Source organism: Lagenorhynchus albirostris, chromosome X, assembly GCF_949774975.1.
Source record: "Lagenorhynchus albirostris chromosome X, mLagAlb1.1, whole genome shotgun sequence".
Taxonomy (NCBI): domain Eukaryota; kingdom Metazoa; phylum Chordata; class Mammalia; order Artiodactyla; family Delphinidae; genus Lagenorhynchus; species Lagenorhynchus albirostris.
This window is the reverse complement of record NC_083116.1, coordinates 90,230,243-90,252,866: the sequence shown is the minus strand read 5'-3', so window position 1 is coordinate 90,252,866 and position 22,624 is coordinate 90,230,243. Positions and strand designations below refer to the sequence as shown.

Sequence of the window (22,624 nt, the reverse complement as noted above, 5' to 3'; positions counted from 1 at the left end):
AGGTTATACTTATGTACTGGCAGCCCATGGCTGATATGTGGTCTATGAGTGAGTACAAAGGCCAGCCTCTTTGCCTCAATATAGGCTGACTCTGAAGGACCATCCTAGCTCTAGAGCTCCCCCTTAGGATCAGCTGAGGCCTTGGATGCAACCGCATTGGGGACCCACTTCTCCCTCTGCTCAACCTTGCCCTCCTTACAGGTGCTGATTCCAAAGGCACTCCCCGATAAGCCTGTGCGTGCAATTCTCTGTCTCAAAATCTGTTTTCAGAGACCCCAATCTAAAACAGTGGGCCAGAGAAGTCAAACTACAAAGAAGACTCTACTGCCTTTCTGGAGCCGGGCCACCCAGCAGCCAGCAGGCAATAACGAAGCATCATTTGTGGGGGTGGAGCACAATAGTCCCTGATGTGCTGTAGCAACACAAAGCGCCCTGTGACATGTCTGTGCTGTGGTGCAAGCAGGATGCCACTTGAACCATATGATCTGGCAAACCCTATGATACTGGAGATGTCTGTAGTGAGAAAAGATGCAGTGTGGAGTTGATTCTCCTGAGTGGGAGAATTATAGTGCAGGCCTATGGGGTTTTGAAGCAGAAGTAACTTTAACTGATGGTGGACTGTAATGAGATACTAGTGGAAGGGAATGCACTAGCTGGTGAAATATTCCTGGTACTAGAGAGGTGTGAGGGAAATGGTAACCAGACTTGGGTGACTATTCGCTAAACACCCTTGATTAGCTGAAGAAAGATATGACATGCTCAGTGTGAATAATCACCAATTCAAAGCAAAATGTAAAAGGCAGAAGACCTCCTTGGCTGTACTTAAGGAAACCCCAATGTTCTGCAACCAGAGGGCAGACAGAGGAGAAGATCAGACTTAGGACTTAACTGTAAGTGTAGTCGAACTTCAGAGAAGGTTGAATTCTCAGGCCCAGTACATCTCCTATGCCATGCTCAGGGCCCTAAAAGGACAGGAGTGGAGCCCTGAGATTGTGATGGGGATATCTGGGAAGATGCGTGTAACACCTTGAACTTACAGATTCACCTGAACCCACTGGGTCTGCTGGAGTAGCCCATTCCTTGTTAGAATACAGAAACTTCCCTTTGCTTGACAATAATGCAGAGGCCTCGAACGAAGCATGTGTCTTATAAAACAATTCTTACCCCTTTCAGAATCAACTTCCCTTCCCCTCTCGGCAACCAGATCAACAAACAGGGTCAAATCCTAGCACAACCTGACTGGAGAGGTTCTAAGCTTGCAAAGGGAGGAAAGGAATGATATACAGAAGCTGAAGAATCTGGCTAACATGTATCAGCAGGAGCTGGGAAAGCATGCCTGAGACTGGATGCTGAGGACAGTGGACCAAGGGAGTGAAGCATGAACTTGGAGCACTCTCCCAGGACACAGAACTTAAAACCGTGGCAACGACTCCAGGAAATGTTGCTGATACAATTTTGGATGACTTGTGGTAGCTTGGAAAAAACAGTGGCCCACACCAAGTGAAGCAGAAATACCAGACTTCCATGGCAGATTGTGGAGGAAAGGATCAAAGGGCTCAGAGGAGCAGATGTGTTAGAGTAGATACACTACTTAAGTCTGGAAGACCAACCAGCTGACTCTATTCTATGGGAGGGCTCAGAGGATATACCCAACTTACAAAGTGAGGAATATGTTGGTGAGAGTGGCACCAGCCATGTTGAGAAGCACAGTGGACATAAGGTCATAAATGAAGTCCTGGCCCAGGTCCTGCTCACAGTGGGTACGTTGGGTCCACAGGTCCACCTAGTGGTCACTTCCCCAGCTCACAAATACATAATTGGAATGGACATATCTGTAGTTTTCAGAACCCCTACACGAGGTCCTTGGCCTGCCGGGGCAGAGCTATGGTAGTGGGGAAGTTCAAATGGATGCCTCGGAAATTATACCCACCTCCCCTGATCAAAACTGTAAATCAAAGACAATATTGTGTCTATCCTAGGGGTGATGGTGGAAATTAGTGCTCCTCTGAAAGAGCTAAAGGACGCAGGGGTGTTAGTCCCATAATATCTCCACTGAATTAACCAGTTTGGGCCCTGAGGAGGCTGGATGGATCCTAAAGAATGTAGACTACTGTGAGCTCAACCAAGTAGTAGCCTTGATTGAAGCTGCTGTACTGGTCATGCTGTCATTGCTGGAGCAAATTAAAGGATCTCAGGTACAGCAGGTGGGCACTGATTTAGTGAATGACTGCTTTTCTATCCTGATCAGAAGAGAGGATCAGAGACATTTCACACTCATATGGGACTGACCACAATATATATTGATGGTCTTGCCATAGGGCTATGTTATCTTTCTCACCCTATGTCATCATATAGTCCAAGAGGACATGGACCACCTGTACATCCCAGAGAATATCACACTGGACTACTATATCGATTACATCATATTGATTGGCCAAGATGAGCAAGAGATGGTTAGCACATTGCCTTGATAAGACACATGCACTCCAGAGGGTGGGAGATAAACCCTGAAAAGACTCAGGGTCCTGCCACATTAGTGCGATTTTTAGGGATTCAGTGGGCCAAGGTATGCCAGGACAGCCCCTCCAAATAATCGCGCAAAGCATTGCATCTTGCACCTTCCACCATGAGGAAGGCCTCTTCAGGTCCAAAGGAGAGGTCTCTTTAGGTTTTGGAGGCAGCGTATTCCACACCTGGAAATGCTGTTCCGATCCATATTTCAGGTGACACGTAAGGCTGCCAGCCCTGAGCAGGTCCAGGCTGTAGTGTGAGCAGTCTTGCCACTCAGGGCATATGATCTGACAGATCCTACAATACTGGATAGTGAGGAAAATGTAGTGTGGAGCTTATGGGATGCCTGAGTGGGAGGCCCCTGGGGTTCTGGAGCAAGGCCATGCCATCTGCAGCAGAGAATTACACCGCTTTTGAGAAACAAATCCTGGTGCAGTACTGGGCCCTGAGAGAGACAGAATGCTTGACCGTGGGGTACCAAGGAACCACGTATCCTGGTGCCTATTATGAGCTGGGTCCTGCCAGGCCCACCAAGTAATGAAGTCAGATGGGCCCAGGAGCCAGGATCGACCCCAGCAGGACCATGCAAGCTGCCTGAGCAAGTAACCCGGATGCCCGTGTCATCCACACTGTTGTGTTAGTGCCTCCCTCAGCTCACTAAGGGAACACCTTACAACCAGCAGATGAAGGAAGAAAAAGCCTAAGCTTGGTTCACAAATGGGTTGGCTTGGTACGTGGGTGGAAGCCAAAAATGGACAGTGACGATGCTATAGCCCCACTCGGAGTGGTCTTGAAAAACAGTGGCAAAGCTCCCAATGGGCAGAGCTTTGGGCTGTGCACCTGGTCATCTATTTTGTGGGGAAAGAGAAGTGACCCAAGATTCGAATACATATTCACTGATGGGCAGTGGTAAATGGCTTGGCTGATTAGACAGAGGCCTTGAATGAACAATATTGGAAGATCAGGAAGAGGAGGTCTGGGACACCGAAATGTGGGTGGACGTACGGGAGTGGAGATGAAACAGAGTGAGGATTGAAGATCTTTGTATTGTGTGTTAACACCCACCAGATAGCATCCACCCTGGAAGTGGCACTAAGCAACCAGGTAGACAGAATGACTCAGCCAAATGACGTCAGCTAGCTTCTAGAATCAGCCAGTGCTGGCAGATGGGCACACGTATGAAGTGGCAAGGGTAACAGAGGTAGAGGCAGCATGTGAGGCCTATGGCATTATTGCTGAATGACCAACCTCTGAGCACCAGAGACCAATATTGAGTCCCTGACACAGCACCATCCCTCAAGAAGACCAACCGGCCACTCCATGGCGAACTGACTACACTGGGCTCCTTCCACTCGGGAAAGAGTAATGACTGATTTTGACTGGAATATTCTGTATATGGGTTTGCCCTTCCTGACTACAGGACCTTAGCCAGCATCCCTGTCCAAGGGCTTACATAATATTTGATCCACCAGTATGGGATCCCTCATAACATTGCATCAAACTGAAGGACTCACTTTACAGCAAAGGAGGTGCAAAAGTAAGCCCACGACCATGGAATCAACTGATGACATTATATACCGCACCGCCCAGAAGCTGCTGGCCTGATAGAGTGAAAGAACAACCTGGTGTAGCCACAGCTAAGACCTAAGCTTGCAGGTGATACCGTGCAGGAATGGGATACCATCCTCCAAAACACAGTGTACACGCTAAATCTGTTGTTTGTGCTGTGCTCTTTAGAGGTAGAATACACCGGTCTGGGGGCTTGGAGGTGAAAGTAGGAGTGGCCCAGCTTACCATCAATTCCAGTGATCCACTTTTGGAATGTGTGCTTCCTGTTCACTCAGGGTTCTGCAAGGTTAGAGGTCCTGGTTTTCCAAGGGGGAACACTGCTACCAGGGGACACAGCAAGAATCCCATTACCTTCTAAGCCTTGACTGCTACCTGGACACTTCAGGCTTCTCATGCCAACGGAACGGAACACGAGTCACTGTCTTGGCAGGGGCACGTGACCCTAATCATCAGGAGGAGATAGGGCTGCTGTTACACAGTGGGGGCAGGGAGGAACACGTTTGGCCCCCAGGTGATCTGCTTGGGCATCTGTCGGTACTCCTTGCTTAACACTGATGGCAAATGGACGAGTACAGCAGCCACAGCCTGAGGGGATGGGGAGCAAGAGCTCAGGGATCCCTCAAGGATGAGGGAATGGATCACTCACCAGATAAGCCACTGAGACCAAGGAGGGGTGCTAGCCGAGGGTGAGGGGAATCTAGAATGTGAGGTAGAGGAAGGAAACAATGCATCATTTACTTATGCCACATTTATCAACTATGGCAGTGGAGGCTGTAGTTTGTCCAACTAACTGTGCTCTTTCAAGTGTCCCCCAGAAAACAAGATCAATTAGAATCCTGGAAACGCTGTTCCCAGATGGGTGAACTTACTTCTAAAAAGCAAGTGAATCTGAGCAGTCCAGGGGGTAGGCTGTACACTCCACCCAGATCTTCACACTCCTCCTTCTTGTCACATCTGTCCCCCAGCTTCTGGGAATACCTGCTGCTGAAGGCTCACAGTGCTGTCCGTCCCTGGGAACTGCCCTCTGCAGCAGGGACTCACCTTCCGCAAGATTATGCCTCCTCCCAGAGGGCAGCCTGCAGCCAATGACTGACTGATGCAGGACTACAAAAGCCTGGCCACCCCATCTCAACTGGGACAACTCTGAAGTGTCATCCCAGCTCCAGAGCTCCCCAGATGATCAGCTGGGACAACTGTTGTGAAGCATCAGAGCTCAGCCTTTCCTTCTGCCAAATCCTGCTTCCCCCACTCCTCCCCTGCAACAGGTGTTATTCCCAAGAGCTCTCTCCGATCAATCTGCACACAAATATCAGAGTCTCAGGGTCTGCTTCCAGGAAAGTCTAAGAAAAGAAGCCACAAGAAGAAATATATAACCCACCATATACATATTTACATAATAACCCATCCTATGTATGTAATATATATTATATAAGACATATAATGTACAGAAAATTTAATATAGGATGTCTTATATAACATATTGCATATTATATATTATGTGTTACATTACCTAGAATGTGTATAAATATGCATATATTAGAATGAAAGTTTCAGTAAATAATTACCTTTAGTATTTGCAATGGAGTCTGATATTTCCTATTCTATTCCATTTCATGAAGAAAAACATACACATATATATGTATTATATACTATAAACTCATTATATAACAAATGTATTAGAGAATATACATAATATATATGGTATACATTATTGATTACATTTCTTATTGGAGTAACAGTTTCAGTTTCACTAAATATTAATTGTGCTTACTATGTGCAATATACTCTTACTATTTTCATGTATCAATATTATTATTTATCATAGTTCTACTTTCATTTCATGAAGAAAATGAAATGCTGGTCACAAGCCAAGAGGTGACCCACAGCCGAAAAAACACTGGACTAAATTATCTGTAAAAAGAGGTGACAAGTCTCAACTGAGTCTGCAACTTTAAACCACACAGGACTCAAGACCCAGGAAGGAATGAGAGTGGTGAGGTTTGGTGGGAAAGGCATCAGACTGTACTTAGGTGTACAATCCATTACAGAGTTTGCACAACTCCTCCTTTATTCCAGGCTGAAATCCCTAAGCTTGCGTGGTTCTGAATGTCTGCAAGTTGGTGATGCAGAGGTCTCTGTTCCTCACACTGAACCTGGCGTACACAGGCTCTCTCCCTTTGCCCATCCCACCCCACCTATAGCAGACACTAAATAAATGGTTGCTAGGTTGACTGGAAGAAAAGACTGGAGTGGCTGCTGGGATAAAGGAGGGCTTTTGGGATACAGAAGTGGAAGGGAAGAATTGTTCACAGAATTCAGCAGATGCTCAATAAATGCTCGCTAGACAAGTTAGAAGAAAAAAGTGGAAAACACTGGAGTTGTTTGATGGAACGAAGGAAAAGGCAGCAAAGGACCTGCCTGGAGGGTCGAAGTGAAGAAGGGAAGTCAAAAGGAGGGTGGTTACCAATATACAGCAGGGGCTTCATTAAGGTTTGTTGACTTCAATAGAGCAAATTTAGCCAGGAAGATGGCATCTGTGTGAGTGGGTGTTAGTGAAGGAATTACAACACGTGTTCAATAAATGCTTTATGGATTGAGGGAGAAGAGAGTGGAGGAGTCTGCTGCAGGGAGAGGAATGTCGTTGTTTGAACGGGACACAGTAAAAGAGTGATAAATGCTTTTTGGATTAATTGGGGGAAAAGGGCAGTTGGGAAGATGGCTACTATGTGGGGGAGGGAACCTAGCCAGAAAATAGTAGGTACACATCATGAGCTTTCGGTTGTGTCGTGTGAAAGGCAGGATGGAGATTGTCGAAGGGGGAGTTAGGGCTACAGGAGGGGGAGAAGAGGCACTGAATATGGGGTTCTCAGTAGTATACAGTAAGTGTTCATTAAAAGATCGTTGGGGCTGAGTGGAGGAGAAAGTATGGAGAATACAGCTGGTGGTTGGGATTAGAAGGAAAGGGAACTGAGGAGGGTTCATCCTAGTATATAGTAGTGCTTAGTAAATGCCTCCCATACTCTTACACATGGAAAGTATGCAATAAATATCTGTAGAATGAATAAATAGAGAGAGCTCTGAATAGAGCCAAAGGCTTCTGGGTAAGGGCTCCTGGGGAGAGGGGTGACTAACCAGTAAAGAGGTGGTACTCAATAAATTCAGGCTGAAAGAGACCCCTGGAGAGAGAGCTCTTGAGACAAGGGAAGGAACTTCCAAGCTTGGCAAGAGGAAGTTGTGAATGGCTCTTATATAGTAGGTGCTCAGTAAGTGTTTATTGGCTTAAATAGAAAAAAAGGCCCTTTGGGGTATAGACTTAAGATTGGGAGAGGGAATCCTAGCGATACTGAAGGGAGTGGGAAAAGGGTAACCCTTCTAAATTTGGTTCTAGATTTATTGAAGGAAAGGACCCTGGGGAGAGGCTTTATGATTGGCACAGGTTATCCTAGGAGTAAAGAAGGGGAATCTACTTCCTACGCACGACAGGTACTGCATACGTGCTCACTGGACCCACTGGAAGAAAGGCACTTTGGGGAGGAGGTGTGACTATAGAACACACAGAAGGCACTCCATCAATGCTCACAGGAGCTATTAGAAGAAAAGGCCTTTGGGGGAAGGTGATTTAGAATCGAGCACCTGGCAGACAATGACTAAATGCTCACTGGATCCATTAAAAGAAAAGGTCTTTGGGGAAGGGGGGTGGCTAGAGATGGGCATATCATCATTGGATCCATTGGAGGAAAAGTCTTTGGGGGAAGGGGAATGGGGATACAGTAACTTGATTTATGTAAGCTTGATTCTCCATTCTTGGGAGGAAAGGCTTTTATGGAGAAGGCACAGAATCAGGCACACAGTGGGTGTGCCACAGATGCTCCAGGAGTGATTTTTTAAAAAGGTCTTTGGAAAGAAAGATTGAAATGGTGCACGCAGTAAGTGCAGATATATGATCACTATTAATTGGAGGCAAAGACCTTTATGGAGAAGGTCTAAGGTTGGGTCATGCAGATGGTGCTCAATATATACAGACTGAAGCCACTGGAGGAAAAGGCATTGGGAAAAGGGTCTGGGGTGAGGTAAACAGCAGGCACTCAATAATTGCTTGCTGAATACAATGAAAGAAAGAGCCTTTAGAGAAGGCTCACACCTTTAGATCAGGCAGTTGATAAATGCTAAGTGGGTCCACCAAAGGAAAGGTCTTTGAAGAAGTAGCTTGAGAACAGGGGATAAGGGAGGCACTCAAATGAATGCTTTCTAGATCCGTTGTAGGAAAAGGATTTGGAGCAGAGAGTCTGAAGATTAGCCCCACACAGAAGGTTCAAAAATGCTCATAGAACTCATTTGAGGAAAATATGTTTGAGGAAGGGGCTTGGGGTGGGGCATACACCAGGCACTTAATACATGCTTCCTAGATCCTTTGGAGAAATAGGCTCTTAGAGAGGGGGACTGAGTTGGGGCACACAGAAGGCATTCAATAAAGGCTCACAGGATCCATTAAAGGCAACGCTTTGGGCGAGAATCTGGGATGGGATACACAGCAGGCACTCAATCAGTGTTTAGTGAATAGTTTAAAAGGTTTTTGAGGTGAGGGCTGGGTTGCGGGCACATAGCGCACTCTGGATACATGCTCACAAGATCAGAGAAGGCCTTAGGGCAAGGACCGAGGGGGACAAGACACATATCAAGCTCTCAACGAATGTTCACAAAATTCACGTAAGCCAAAGGCCTTGAGGAAGGGCTCCCACTGAGGCACACTCCAGGTACTTGATAAATGCTCACAAGATCCATTAGAGGACAAGACCTTTGGGCACGGGTTCGGGGTGCAGGGCACATCGGGCTCTTGATTGCTCACAGGATATACTGAAGTCAAGGCTTTTGGGAAGGAGGCACACAGCAGGCGCCCGATAACTGCTCCCTGTATAGATCTAGAAGGTCTGGGTGGGGGGAGGGGGGAGGCAAGGGCGGGGCACACATGAAGCGCTTCGCATAATAATTTAAAGGAAAAGGGTTTGGGCGAGGGGGCCAGGCACGGGGCACACAAGCGGCGCTCGATAATTGCTCATGATGGAATGATCTGGGGACCCAGAACCGCGGGGGGACGTCCACAGCAGTGGCTTACCAGTCGGTGTGGGGCTCGTCGATTACCAGCAGCACCCTGGCGGCAGCGCCCCCACGGCCTGCGCCCCCAGAGCCGCCGCCCACTTGCTCGCTGAAGGTGGCGGCCGCGGCCGCCGTGGTCTGCTTGACCGCATTGGACAGTGACGAGAAGAAGCCACCGCCCCCAGAGGACCCGGGGCTAGGGGCAGCCGGAGAGGCCACGGGGGCTGCCGATGAGGCCCTCTCAGCAGTGGCGGTAGCAGGACCGGGCGTGGCTCCCGGGCTGGGGGCAGCGGGCGGCGGCGGGGGCGGCTGCGGGCGCTGCAGGTCTGTCATGTACCCATTTGGCAGATTGGCCATGAAGTTGCTGTCCGACAGGCGGCGCCGCAGGTAGTTCATGGCTGCGACGCGGGGCAGGGGGTCCTAGGAGCAGTCTGGTCAGGACCGCGGGGGCGGACCGCGCGGGGCCCAGGAGCACAGCTGTGCTCTCAGGCACGACGCGACTCTTCCGCTGCCCGCTGCAGACTGAGGCAGAGCTGAGTCGCCGCCGCCGCCGCAGCGCGGATGGTCGCGCCCGTGACCCCCTCTTTCGCGCCCCGCGTGGTGCAGTCCGGCTGGGCCGGTGGCGGCGCGGACGCGACCAAGGCGACTGGGAAGGGGAGTTTGCGGAGGAGCGGCGAGTGACGTCAGCGCGCCTTCAGGGCTGGGGTGGCGGTGGCGCGCGCCGGCAGGCGGGGGCGAAGGCACTGTCCGTGGTGCTGAAGGCGTCATTGCGCAAGCGCCACGCCGCATCCTGTCTCCCCTCCCCCGCCTCTGATTGGGGATGCGCAATTTGGGGAGTGGGGGCGGGGTGGGTGTTTGTCCGGAGGGTCCGGGTGGGTGCGTCAGGCATGCCCCCACCCCGCCTCATCCTGGTCTTCACACGCACTCGCACTCACACACAGGACCCTCCGCAAATACTCGGTTTCCAGTGTTGATATTCACCACAGGAGGCATTTGGCGGGGTGGGAAGACCCGGAGACTCAAAAGTAGAGAAATAACCCCCTCACGGCGAGGGTTGGGGGTCACATGCAGTACTCCGCGAGATCAGTTTCCCACGTCCACATAGGCTCAGCTAGGCAGAGAGATGCATGCGGGGGTGGTGTAGACAGCATCAGACAGGGGGACGTGGACACTTGTGGGGAGTACATACGCTTGCGCTGGGCGAGGGGCTGGAGGCATACAGGGAATGCCACATATGTGGAGAAACATAGACACACACAAAAGTAAGGAAACATACGGAGGCATGTGCAGAGAGAGAACACACCGATCTAGGTATCTATACAGACACACAAGCCCAGGGTAACAGTCATGGACATGCATGCATACATGCATGCAAATATGCCTAAACACGCACACAGGCACCACTCGGACACACGGAGACCCAGGGAAACTCACATGAGCATGCACACCGAGACAAAACACACCCACAGACAATCATGGACAAACCTAGATCTCCACACAGGCACATTTCCTGAAGCTCTAGCCTTGATGTGTGTTCACCTCCCCACCTCACCCCCCTACACACACACTTGGCCTATAAGTCCCCATCCGTTTGCCCTGGACACAGTCAAAAACCACGATAATAACCATCTGGCATTGTCAGTGCCCAAGGCCATCTTCCTCTGCACCAGAGAACTTTCCACAGACAGAGGCAGACCCATCCTAGGGTATGCAAACTGTAGGTGCCAAATAGTGTTTGCCACGTGAGCAAATGATCCTTGTAGGTTGGGCAGAGGTGGGCTGTGGAAGCTCCTGTAAGATCCTGACTACAATGAAAACACAAATCCATTTAAAAATAATCATTTGTTGACCGATTGTACCCAACCCTCACTACAATACTATGCGGCGGGTAATATGATTTCCATTTTACAGATGGAATCCACAAACTACAATTCATTCCCAAAGGGTCATGCTCACTTTGTGATCCATACATTTGTTATTTTCTTTTAAGAATGTGCCAGAAAGAGGTGTCAGTGTGGCTGGAACAAAGTGAGTGAGGGAGATTGTGGCAGGAGATGGGGTCAGAGAGGTTAGCAGGGACCAGATGGAGCAGGGCCTTGTGGGCCCTGGTGAGCGATAATGGTGGACCAAGTGAGGTGGAAGAAGATATGGCAAGAAGTAGGCAGATTTAGAGTCCCTTGTGCCATCAGGATTTTCAAGTGAATCATCCACTTATTCATTTATACATTCTTCATTCATTAAAGCTTTGGCCTGTTTAAACAAGGTCATGGTGTGAGGTCTGGAGTCGGAGAGCCTGGGTTCAAACTGGGCCTCCACTATACTCTTAAGAAAGTAACTTACCGGCCTCTGAAACTTGGCTTCCTCATCTGTAAAAATGATCACCCGACCCAACTCTAAGAGGGTGGGGGTGGGGGAGTGCTGTGACCTCTGCCAGGAATGTCCTTTCCTTCTCTCTCTCAAGGATCATCTTTTGCCTAGGTCTCCAGGAAGTCCCCTCTTCCCTTAGGCTCTCACAGTCCACTGTCTCTGTTCCCTCCTCCATCGCAGCCAGCTTCAGTCCACCTGCAGGCCTCTGCTTTGGCCATTCCTTCCCCCTCTCATGGATACCCTCTCTGGCATCCCATATCCCAGTGTTCCCCAAATGGGGAGCTCTCCAGAAACTGGGTATCTCCCAACATTTTGAAGTATGTGCTCCCCAGTTTTTGCTCAGTAACACAAGCAAACAAGCTCTGCTGGGCCCGTGGTGCCCTCTCTGGGGGATGGGAGCAGCTGCAGGTCTACAGATCTTTCTGGCTCCTCTGGGAGTGAGAAGTTGGGCTCCTTAGGAATCTGTCTCCAGTCTGCCTCTTCCCAGTAGCCCCATTGCCAGGTTCCTAGTACTCATGTCCCACAGTGTCATTCCCTTTCTCCAGGTGGCTCATTTTCCAGAAATTAATTTTTTTGTAGACTGTTTCGCAGAAGAATGAAGATTCCCCCGACCCCCACCCAAGGAGTGTCTCAACTCCCTGAGGCAGAGGTAAGGCTCCTCTGTACTGGCTTCATCTTCTCCAACAGGAAGGCACATACAGAAGGGGCTCCAAGAATGTGTTTCTTTGTTGTGCATTGGTGAGCAATGACTCTGAAACACACACACTTGACATATGTTCGTAATCAGTATTGTACCCATGTTTATAACTCACACATACATATTCATGCCACTTTAATGAGCATGCACACACACCCACACTCCTATAACTTACACATTGTTATGTGCACACGGTTGTAACTTCACACGCACTCCACATACACTTAATTCCTGCACAGACCCATAGGTCTGCATATCACACATTCACAGAGATATGTGCCTCATAAAGCACACATAGAGCCAAATTTCCACTTTCTTATAAACACATATTTTTCTCATACCCTGGCAGTAGCACCGGAACCCCTCACTTAGGCTCATTCCTTCCAAGATAACCGAATATCCATCGATTTCATCTTCACCCCAATCCATCAGTTGACCCATTTTACACGAGGGAAAATCGACCCAGAGAAGTGAGCGCCCTGACAGACTCCAGGTGTCACAGATTTCCCATCTGAAGCCCCCCACACAGAGGTGCCCCTCCACTCATAGGACAAAGTCCTAAACTCTGCTCCTGACATGGTGTTTCAAAAACGTCCAGCCCACTACCTATCTGTGCCTGTTTCCTCCTTGGTAAAATGAGGATAATAATATTGACCTCATATGTTCATTGTGGATTAAATGAATTCATGCTATGGAAAGTCTTAAAACACTACCAGGCACGCAGCCTGGGTTTGTTCCCTTCACTGTGGAGACACATACGGCTCTGACTCTTCTTCCCCATCCCCCATGATGTCCAGCGCTATTGTTAGTATACAGTAGGCGTTGGTAAGTGTTGAATAAAATGTTCGAATGAAAGGATCACCCATTCTAGTCTGTTCCCTTGCTTAGATGTCCTCCCCTTCTACCAGCCCTCCTCCACCCGATGCCCAGACTTAGCTCTAGTATACAGTAGATGCTAATAAGTGTTGAATGAATGAACAAATGCTAAAGGAATGTGTCTGAGTGTCTTGGGGGGCTCCTCCTGGCAGATGCTGACTCTAGCTTCTCCTTGCCCCTGTCCCAGCTCAAAGCACCTCGTAGGCACTTCCTCGGTCCGCCCCCCGCCTCGCGGGAGCTATTTGTCGCCGCTAATTGCAGCGTTGGAGCTGGGCTGTTGGGAGTGGGTGGGTGCAGGTGTTCCGCTCAGTGGGCGCCAACCCCTGCCAGGCCTCATTGCCAAATGACGCGGAATCCGCCAGCGGAGGGAGCTTTAGGAGCGGGGAGATGGAAAACAAGCACTCCGACCAATCAGAAAGTGCCTGCCAGGGAGGGTAGCCAATCAGGAAGCCCGTAATTCGTAAATCGGGACTCTGCAGAGGGACGTGCTGGGTGACCCGGAGCACTGCGGGGAAGAGGGGCAGATATCAGGGCTACAGCAGGAACGGACACTCGCCTTCACTCCTGTCACACCGTGGAAAATACTGTTTTCCACCACAGGCCACTGCGACTTTGCCTGTGCTGCGCTCTTTGGCCTAGAAGATGCCATGGCCCCACTCCTGGGGAAGAGGCTGGTTTATTGAAGTCTGAGAGGTCAGGGGGTCAGAGTGGAAGAGAGAGATGTTAGAGCTTCTCATCCTCAGGGTTCTTTGCAGGGAGGCACGTGTAGACATGGCCGTTTCTCCTCCACCACCACCTTCTGCCCTTGCAGCACATCACACAATGCCGACGGTTTCCCCCAGAAGGTCACATTCTTCTCACCCTGACCTTCGACCGTGGTAACGGTGGGCCTGGTGCGTTAGGGGCGGGGGATGAAGGCGAGAAGCTCAGGGAAGGCAAGAATGCATTCAACAAACTCTTATTGAATGCCTACTGTGTGCCCAACACTATTTATTTTTAAGCTGTGAGATATTGGGCAATTTCTTTATCTCCCCTGTACCCCAGTTTTCTTCATCTGAAAAATGGGAATACTTGTAATACCCACCTCACTGGGCTGAGTAAGTATAAATGAGTTGATTCAGGTAAAGTGCTCAGAGTCATGTCGGGTACACAATAAGTGCTCAATAAATGCTGGTAATTATTTGTTGATATGAGCTACCTTCTCTCACCTCTAAAACCTTTTACTTATTTCCCCATTGCCCACTGGAAAAATCCCAAATGCCTTGCCCTGGCATTCAAGCCTTGCTGTTAGGCACAAATCCCTGCCCCCAAGTCAATCTCTAGTTCTCTCTTCCACTTTATTCAAAGCCGCATGTCCAAAATGGTCTTTGCCTGGGTTATCTGTCCCACTAGGCAAGCTCTCCACTCACTCCCATTCTGATTCTCTCCATCAGTCCTTTCTCCATTCATTCCCTCCCTCTGTCAAGCCCTTCATGCCTCCATTCAACACCCCTAACTCATCTTCTGGACCCACTCTACACCCCGCACCCAGAGACCAGATGGCAGGCTTTCCACGAATTGGGAAGAGGCCACTTAATCTAGTAGTTTGATGCATGTGGAAATAGGGAAGGGATAAGTCAGTGTTTTAACCCTCTCCAACACCTGGGCAACCCTGGCCACCTGGAAACACTTCGGGCGGCTGATCACCTGTGTCCAGGACTCTGCTCACACAGTTTTGATGGTGGGAAAGCCTTCCCCAACCCCCTCCTGCCAGGGGAGGCCCAGTCAGCTTCCTGGACCCAGACTGAGGTGGCAGTCCCTTTTCCACACACCAACCATTTCTCAGATGCCTTCTGTCAGGGCCCAGCAGACCTGGATCCCGTGGGGGAATCCATGGGATCTGGGTTCTGTGTGTCTGCAACTGTTGTTACCCAAAAGGCCTTAGAGTGCTTTGGGGCACGGGTGACTGAGGGAATGAGAAAGTGAATGGAGGCATGAGTGACTGAACGAGCAAGTCAAAGCTTGGGTAATTGAGGGGGCAGAGCACATGGACACAGGAAGGACGGAGTGAATGGGAGAATGGCTGAGTGACTGAATGAGTCACTGAAGAGCACGGAGGCTACTGATTCTCCCCTCAACATCCTCTTTCTCAGCTTCTTCTTTAGTTTCTCCCCTCTTCCTACAGCTGGGAGATGGCACTCGGCCAGACAAGGCACCTATGGACCCAGTGGTGGAAGCCCTGGTTGGGGGTGGCCAACTCTCCCACCCTGACTGCTGACATATCAATATCAAGACCCCTTCCAAGGCACACTGCCCCCTCACTCACGAGAATTCGGGGAGCGTGGCCTTGCAGAGGCGCTGGCGGGTGCGGTTGGGGTTGGGTCCACACGGAGGCATGCACAGCCCCCAGGTACTCCACTCCGACCAGGAGCCTTTCCCTGCCAGGAGGGGAGGGGTTCCCGAGTCAGAATTAGAGGTCTTGGTGGGGTGATGAGAGAGAGGCTGCAGGGACATGCGGTCTGTGGCAGAGAGTCAGAAAGCCCCTGTCCCTGCACGGGCTGCCGCACGCTCACAGCATGGTCTCTGGGGGCACTCACAGAGGCAGCGCTGGATGTTGTAGCAGTGCCGGATATCCTGTTGTTCCCCGCTACATCGCTGTCCATTAAACTTGCGGCCCTTGCAGAGCCTGGAGCGGGTCTGCTGGCCTGGGATCTCCTGGCAGCTGATGTGTTTTATGCTCCGGCGGATGCAGGTGCTCCACTCCCCCCAGAGCTCCCACTCTCCGTTCACTGCAGAGATGGGGGCAGCTGGGCTTGCACCAAAGAAAGGAGCCAGCAAGGGTGTTCAGAGGAAGGAATGGGGGCTGGGAGACGGGGTGGGAATGATCAGATGTGGGAAAGGGGGATCAGAATTGGAACCAAGGCATCGGAGCCAGGAATGGAGGAATTAGAGACAGGAACAAGGTATTAACAGCGGGAACTGGGCAGCAGAGACGGGTGGGGGGCTTAGGCACAGAAATGGTGCATCTTGGGGTACTGACCAGGGCAGTGCACGGCCGTGTTGCAGATGTGGGTCCGGGTGGCATCACCGACACAGAAGGGGCCCCCGTGCTGGGGCACAGGGTGATCACATGTCCGTCGTTCCTGGGTCTGACCCAGGCCGCAGGTCACAGGGCAGGGGCTCACAGCACCCCATGGCCCCCAGCCACCAGCCACTGTTGGGGGAGACAGGAGTGAGGAGAAAGGCCACCTCAATCTCCCCCCTCAGCCCCTAGACCCTTGAGACGGACTGCCCCCAAACGAAGAGCTCCATGGTCACATGGTCTCAGATCGCTGTCCCTTGAAATGGCAGAGCATCTGTGCCTAAATCAAGAGCAGAGTGTCAGAGGCCTCATCCCCGAGTACCTGGGCAGGGTGGCAGGCCGGTGCAGGCCCGCTGCTCAGAGGATGACCCTGGGCAGGGATTCCCAGGAGGCTGCGTGGAGGGCTCAGGTGCAGAGCATGTGCGGCTTCGTCTCTCCTCAGATGCCTTGGGTCCATTGTGGCAGGTGCCTGAGCAGGGGCCCCAGGGGCCCCAAGCAGCCCAGGCCCCGTGTGCTGTGATGGGGTGGGGGTGGGGAGATGCCAAGTGTGGTCATGCATGCTGAAGTCCTCCCACCCTGGAAGTTCTCTGCTGTAACCCCCAGACCCACCCTGGGTGCCCACATCATTGCTCTGTGGTTGCCCTCACTCACTGGGGCAGACCTGCTCGGTGTCACAGGCCTCTGACTCCTGTGCCTCTCCTGGGCAGTGGCCCCCACACTTGGGGGTGGGGCGATCACATGCTCGACGACGAATCCGGGTCCCTTTAGAGCAGGTGACAGAGCAAGATGCCCAGGGCCCCCAGTCGGACCAACTGCCCATCTCTGTAGGAGAGAAAAGAGGGGGACAAGATGGAGGTGGTGGTGTCATTCAGGGGTCCAGGCTTCCTCATGTATCCCACATCAGCTAATCCTGTGCCCATTGTTTCTGCCACACCTGGCCCACCATCATTGCTCATCTGGACTATTGCAGTAGCCTTCACAGTGGTCCCTTTGCTTCACTACTCACCACATACAGTCTGTCGTCCTGACAGTGAGAGGGATCTGTCACAACTCAAGTCAGATCATGTTTTTCCACCATCACTACATCACTCAGAGTAAAAGCCAACATCCTCACTGTGGCCCACAGGGATAAGTCCCCCTCTGACCTCACCTGCCACCACTCTCCTTCAGCCACGCCAGCCTCCTCCTCGACCTCACAAACATGAAGCACACTCCCACCCTCAGGGCTTCTGCCCTGATAGTTCCCAGTGCCGGGTAACTGACAGCGCTCGCCCGCCTTGCTGCTCCTTCTCACCAGGACAGCACGGCTTGTCCTCACACGCCTGCAGCTGCCACTGGAGGGTCCCAGGCTCCACCTTCTGGGGGCATTGCCCGCCCCAGCCTATGCAGCGCCGGTGCCGCAGCTGGGAGCCCTCCGTGCAGGTCACTGAGCAGGGGGCCCACTCGGACCACGGTGACCATTGTGGGAGCCTGCAGAGAGAAGCACATGTCCCATCCTGGCACGCTCTGACAAGGATGGTGTATGGGACCACAGAGGGTGGGTAGGCACAGACAGGGGTGCGGGATAAACGTATGTGGAATGGAGTGATGAGAGTATCTACCTCTTCGTGATGTTGGGGAGGAGGTGGGCACACAGCAAATACTTAAATATCATTTACCTTCATGATCAGGAACCTGGAGTTACCCTTTGAAGTCCCCCAAGGACAGTGCCAGGCACGCAGTAAACAAGTACAAGGACTAAGGGCCCAGAACTGCTGTCAGAAGCCTACCAGGCCACAGCCATGCACGGTAGCAGGCAAACAGGAAGTGCATAATAAATAGGAGCCATCATCCCAATGAGCTCAGAGACCCCATCAGAAATACCCCAGGTCCAAGCCCCTGCACGGCATAATGCTAGACAGATGGGACCTGTTGACAACCAGGAGCCCAGAGCTGCCTTCAAAAATCCCCAAGCTCCCCATCCCCATGGTGTACCTGGGATATATACAGTAAAGAGTTAGAAAATATGTCTGACATACAGAGAGGGCTCAGTACACGTAAGCTGGCATCACGATTAGGAGACTAGAGTTACCCTCAGAAATCCTCTGGCTACCCCCAACCTCTGCAATGCATCTGGTATGCTGGAAGTGCTCAATGAATATGAAGTGTCGTTATAATTAGGGAGCTGCAGCTGCCCTCAGAATTGCCCAAACTCTCCCCCTCCAGCAATGTGTCTGTATACAGTAAATGCTCCGTATGAGCTGTCATCACCATCTGGGGACTTGAGCTACCTTCAGAAATACCTGAGCTGCACCCCACCCACAATGCTTCTGGTATGCAGGAAGCGCTCAATACATGTAAGCCATGGCAGTTCTCAACTCGGGATGATTTTTACCTGTCTGGAGACATTTTAGTTGTTGCAAGTTGCTACTGGCATCTAGTGGGAGGTCAGGGATGCTACAAAACATCCTGCAACGCACAGGTCAGCCCTCACAACAAAGAATTTTCTGGCCCCAAATGTCAACAGAGCCAAGGCTGAGAGACCCGGAGCCATGGTCATGATCAGGGCCTTGGAGCCACGCTTGAGAATCTCCGAGAAGGCCAGAGCCCAAGTTCTGGGTCGCCCTGCAGACAGTCCTTTCTGCCCCCCTCAAACCCCAGACTCCCCCTAACCTGCACGCCATACAGAGCTTGCTGCCGAGCTCCTGGAAGGCGTAGTCAGCATTGAGACAGCAGTCTTCCGTGCTGACACCTCCCCCAAGGAGGCCCTTGCACTTGCCCGTGGATTCTTCATACTGGGTGAAGCAGAGTACAGGGTCTGAGCCTGTAACGGGTTGGGGGAGCACGGTCAGGAGTGTGGGAGGGCCCAGGCACCCCTGGGGGCCAGCTGGGCCCCCACCCACTCACCTGTGGCTGGCAGGGTGAGCAACAGCAGCGGCAGCGGTAGCAGCAGTAACCGATGGGCCTGCGCTCGGGTGGGCATGTTGGGCACTGTACTCCTGCAGCCCCGCCAGAAAGGAGGTCCGGCTTTATGTGGGCTTATCTGATCCTAGAGTCAGTGGGAAAGAGGAACCAGGGGCAGGAGGAACTAGGAGGGTGAAGGGCAGTGGTGGTGATGGGGGATGGCGGGGAGGGGAGGGTATCGTGCAGGTCTCTTCAGCTCCGACCTCTCCCTTGCTACCTGTCCCTGAGCTTCCTCCTCTCCTCTCCCCTCCCTACTTCCTGCCTCACGCTTGGTCTGTTTTGTTTGTCACTGTGTCCCCAGCACCCCAGGCCCCACCCAGCAGCCCAGTGGCACTCAATCAATGCTCTTTGGACAAATTCTTACTGAGGGGGAAGTGGAGCCTGGAAGTTGGAAGCAAGATTGAACTCCCTCGCTGTGTGACCTTGAGCAAGTCACTTGAACCTCTGAGCCTCAGTTTCTCCACCTGTAAAATGCACGTCCTCTACCACAATGACAGGGCCAACCTCATGGGGGTGTTGAACAAGGGTGAAGTGAGCGTGGCATGCTTAGCGTGTCCCTCCTCATGGGGTGGAGTGGGCATCGAGGTAACTACTTCATCCTCCATCCTGACTTCACCACCACCCTCCTCTTTCCTAAAAGTGAGGTTCTTTGTGGTCAGCAATGTGGAGGGGAGGTCAGCACAAGGGAAGTGAGAAGGGGAAGTGGCAAGAGTATGGGGTGGAGAATTCAGAAGGACTGAACTGGGTATATCCACTGCCCCAGGGGCCAGCTGGGGACACCCTCAGGGCCCGAGGAAGGGGATGGTTGGCTTGGCCATGTTCCATCAAGTATCTTGGGTAGGTAATACCTGCCACCCTGCCCCACCCCATACACAGGGCATGTTAGGGTATGTTGCGAAGACTGGGAGTTAAGATTTTTAAAAGTCCTTAGCCCAGTGCCTGGCATACAGCAGGTGCTGTTTGTTAAATACACTGATGCAACATCTACTGAGCAACTATTGGGTGCCAGTTGTTCTGGGCGTTGGCTGGAACAGACAACAAGACAGCCCAAAATCCTGGCCCTCAAGGGATTTATGCTCTAAAAGAGGCAGACAATAAATGTCACCTCCCTCACAGAAGCCTTCCTCAGCTTTTTGTAGGGCACCTCTCATTCTCTATCCCAGTGGCTCTCAAACCTATATGTGTATCAGAATCATCTGGAAGGTTTGTTGAATCCAGATTGCCAGGCCCCACCCCAGTTTCTGATTCTGTAGGTCCGGGGTGGGGCTCAAGAATGTGAATTTCTAACAACGTCCCAGGTGACACTGATCCTGCTGGTCGGGGACCACACTTTAAGATCCATCATTCTATTTCCTGACCCTTTACTTTTCTTTGTGGATCTCATGTAGAAAAATTATTCTTCATAATCCTTCTCTTAATAATTAATTCCAATGCAGCCCATTTTCTATGCTCCACAGAGCCTTTTTTGTTTTTTTTAAGTAAGTCCTAATGAGTGAAATTCCAGAGCCTGCTTTAAAAACAGGAATCTTGGGCTTCCCTGGTGGCGCAGTGGTTGAGAGTCCGCCTGCCGATGCAGGGGACACGGGTTCGTGCCCTGGTCTGGGAGGATCCCACGTGCCGCAGAGCGGCTGGGCCCGTGAGCCATGGCCGCTGAGGCTGCGTGTCCAGAGCCTGTGCTCCGCAACGGGAGAGGCCACAACAGTGAGAGGCCTGCGTACCGCAAATAAAATAAAATAAAATAAAAACAGGAATCTTTTTAATCAACAAAAAGGAGTCTAAGAATTAGGAAGGCAATGTCTCATTTCCCCTGCATCCAAGGAGGAACACCATTCTGCAAATTAAAACAAGGTTGAAGGATTTGATTTGGTCAGGCATTAAAACAGAACTTTCTCAAGAATACTGGTCTTGCTTCATGGGTGATAAGGTGTGTTGACATTCGTATCCGTTACAGATGTACTGTTTCCTGATAACATGAGCCTGCCTTTGAAAGTGTGCTTTGAACAAAGGGGTCTTGTTATGCTTCTAGGACTTCAGACATCAGTGGTTATCCTATGAAAACAAACTCCCCAAGAAACCTGTAATTCTGGTTGGCTGCTTTATCTAATCACCTGTTGCCCTGGTAATAATGTTATAATCGATACTTCCTTTGTTCCTAAACTGTATACCTACTCACTGGATTCCCTTGGGAAGAGGACTGTCACCACTTTCATCTTCTCCTACACGTTTGGGCAATAAAATCACTGCAGAGTTCTTATTTAAACAAAGACTGAGTCGTATCTCATGTAATCATTGCAACACCACCTAATATGATGTATTTGTTTGTCTGTTGTCCTCACTAAAATGCCAGCTCCACAAAGGCAGGGATTTGTGTTTGGTTTTGTTAACTGCTGTGTCTGGAGGTCCTGGATGGGCACCAGCAAACAGTAGGTGCTCAATAAACCTCTGCTGAATGAGTAAATAAATGCAATAAACAGAGCTTTAGAGATTCTGATAAGCGTGAAGATGAATAATCTGGATTGGAGGTAAAAATGCGAGCATCACGGCAGGGAGAAGTAGTGTCTCAAGTGCCGGGACTGGACCAGACCACCTGGAGAGGGCTTGGCTCGTGAGAAGAAGGAAGGGAAGCCCAGGCAAAGCCCCGGCAAACTCCAGCATTTCACGTTTTGGAGAACTGGGAGAAGCCAGCCCAGGGGCCTGAGGAGGAAGAGGACAGATGGAAGAGGGCTTTCCCCTAGGCCTGGCACATTCCATCCATGGGCTCTCACACACGAATTCAGCCTCAGTCATTTTCTCTTTTTCTTTTTTTTACATATTTACACACACACTTCTGAATTTAGTGTCTCTCTCTACTACAGTCTCTTACGAACAAGCTTACATACATACTCAAATGCACAGCCTCTCCCAGCCACTCAGGGAGTCGTTTACTGTCATTGGCACCCAGTCTTACTATGGTCTCCTTCGGCCAAGACCACAGTTACCCTTACGGGTCAGTTTTGCACATCCACACAGAATCACGCCTTTTTTTTTTTTTTTGCGGTATGCAGGCCTCTCACTGCTGTGGCCTCTCCCGTTGCGGAGCACAGGCTCCAGACGCGCAGGCTCAGCGGCCATGGCTCACGGGCCCAGCCGCTCTGCAGCATGGGGGATCTTCCCGGACTGGGGCACGAACCCGTGTCCCCTGCATCGGCAGGCGGACTCTCAACCACTGCGCCACCAGGGAAGCCCCCAGAGTCACGCCTTTTGATAGGATGTTTCCACCGCTCACTCGGGCCGTCATTTTCTCACATACACAAATGGTTAGTGATTTATAGCCACCACTGGTCTCTCTGGAAGTTTCTCGTGCACACACCCACACCCACAATCACTCTTTCTCCCACCTCTTCACACTCACACCCATTCTGCACACCCAGAGTCACTATGGTAAGAGTTTCACACACATACACAATCGCACAGCGTCTCAGACACTTAGTCGCCTAGTCTCACGTTTCTTTGCAAGCAGCTTCCAA

General features: G+C 51.1%; 2 protein-coding genes across 3 annotated transcripts in view; both read right to left on the bottom strand.

Moving 5' to 3' along the window:
• The window catches only part of SYN1 (synapsin I), a 43,620-nt gene extending 34,050 nt beyond the window's left edge, over nt 1-9,570 (bottom strand). For both annotated transcript variants that reach the window (XM_060138831.1, XM_060138832.1), the window contains exon 1: nt 9,194-9,570. In XM_060138831.1, coding sequence (XP_059994814.1) covers nt 9,194-9,570 — 377 coding nt within the window. The remainder of the gene's footprint in view (nt 1-9,193) is intronic.
• Nucleotides 9,571-13,714: 4,144 nt separating this feature from the next.
• Nucleotides 13,715-19,176, bottom strand: CFP (complement factor properdin). Its single transcript, XM_060137718.1, has 9 exons — nt 19,062-19,176; nt 18,828-18,978; nt 17,470-17,645; nt 16,827-16,997; nt 16,498-16,689; nt 16,134-16,307; nt 15,691-15,882; nt 15,420-15,531; nt 13,715-14,004 (listed from the first exon to the last, which is right to left on the bottom strand). The coding sequence occupies exons 1-9, from the start codon at nt 19,135-19,137 to the stop codon at nt 13,854-13,856; spliced, it is 1,395 nt and encodes a 464-aa protein (XP_059993701.1). The 5' UTR covers nt 19,138-19,176; the 3' UTR covers nt 13,715-13,853.
• Nucleotides 19,177-22,624: the final 3,448 nt, after the last annotated feature.

Coding starts and splice junctions, on each gene's coding strand:
- CFP (XM_060137718.1), bottom strand. CDS start 19,137: ATGCCCACCCGAGCGCAGGCCCATCGGTTACTGCTGCTACCGCTGCCG. Junction 16,308..16,497: donor CGGCCTGCCACCCTGCCCAG/GTACTCGGGGAT, acceptor CTCCCCCAACAG/TGGCTGGTGGCTGGGGGCCA. Junction 15,883..16,133: donor CACGGCCGTGCACTGCCCTG/GTCAGTACCCCA, acceptor CCATCTCTGCAG/TGAACGGAGAGTGGGAGCTC.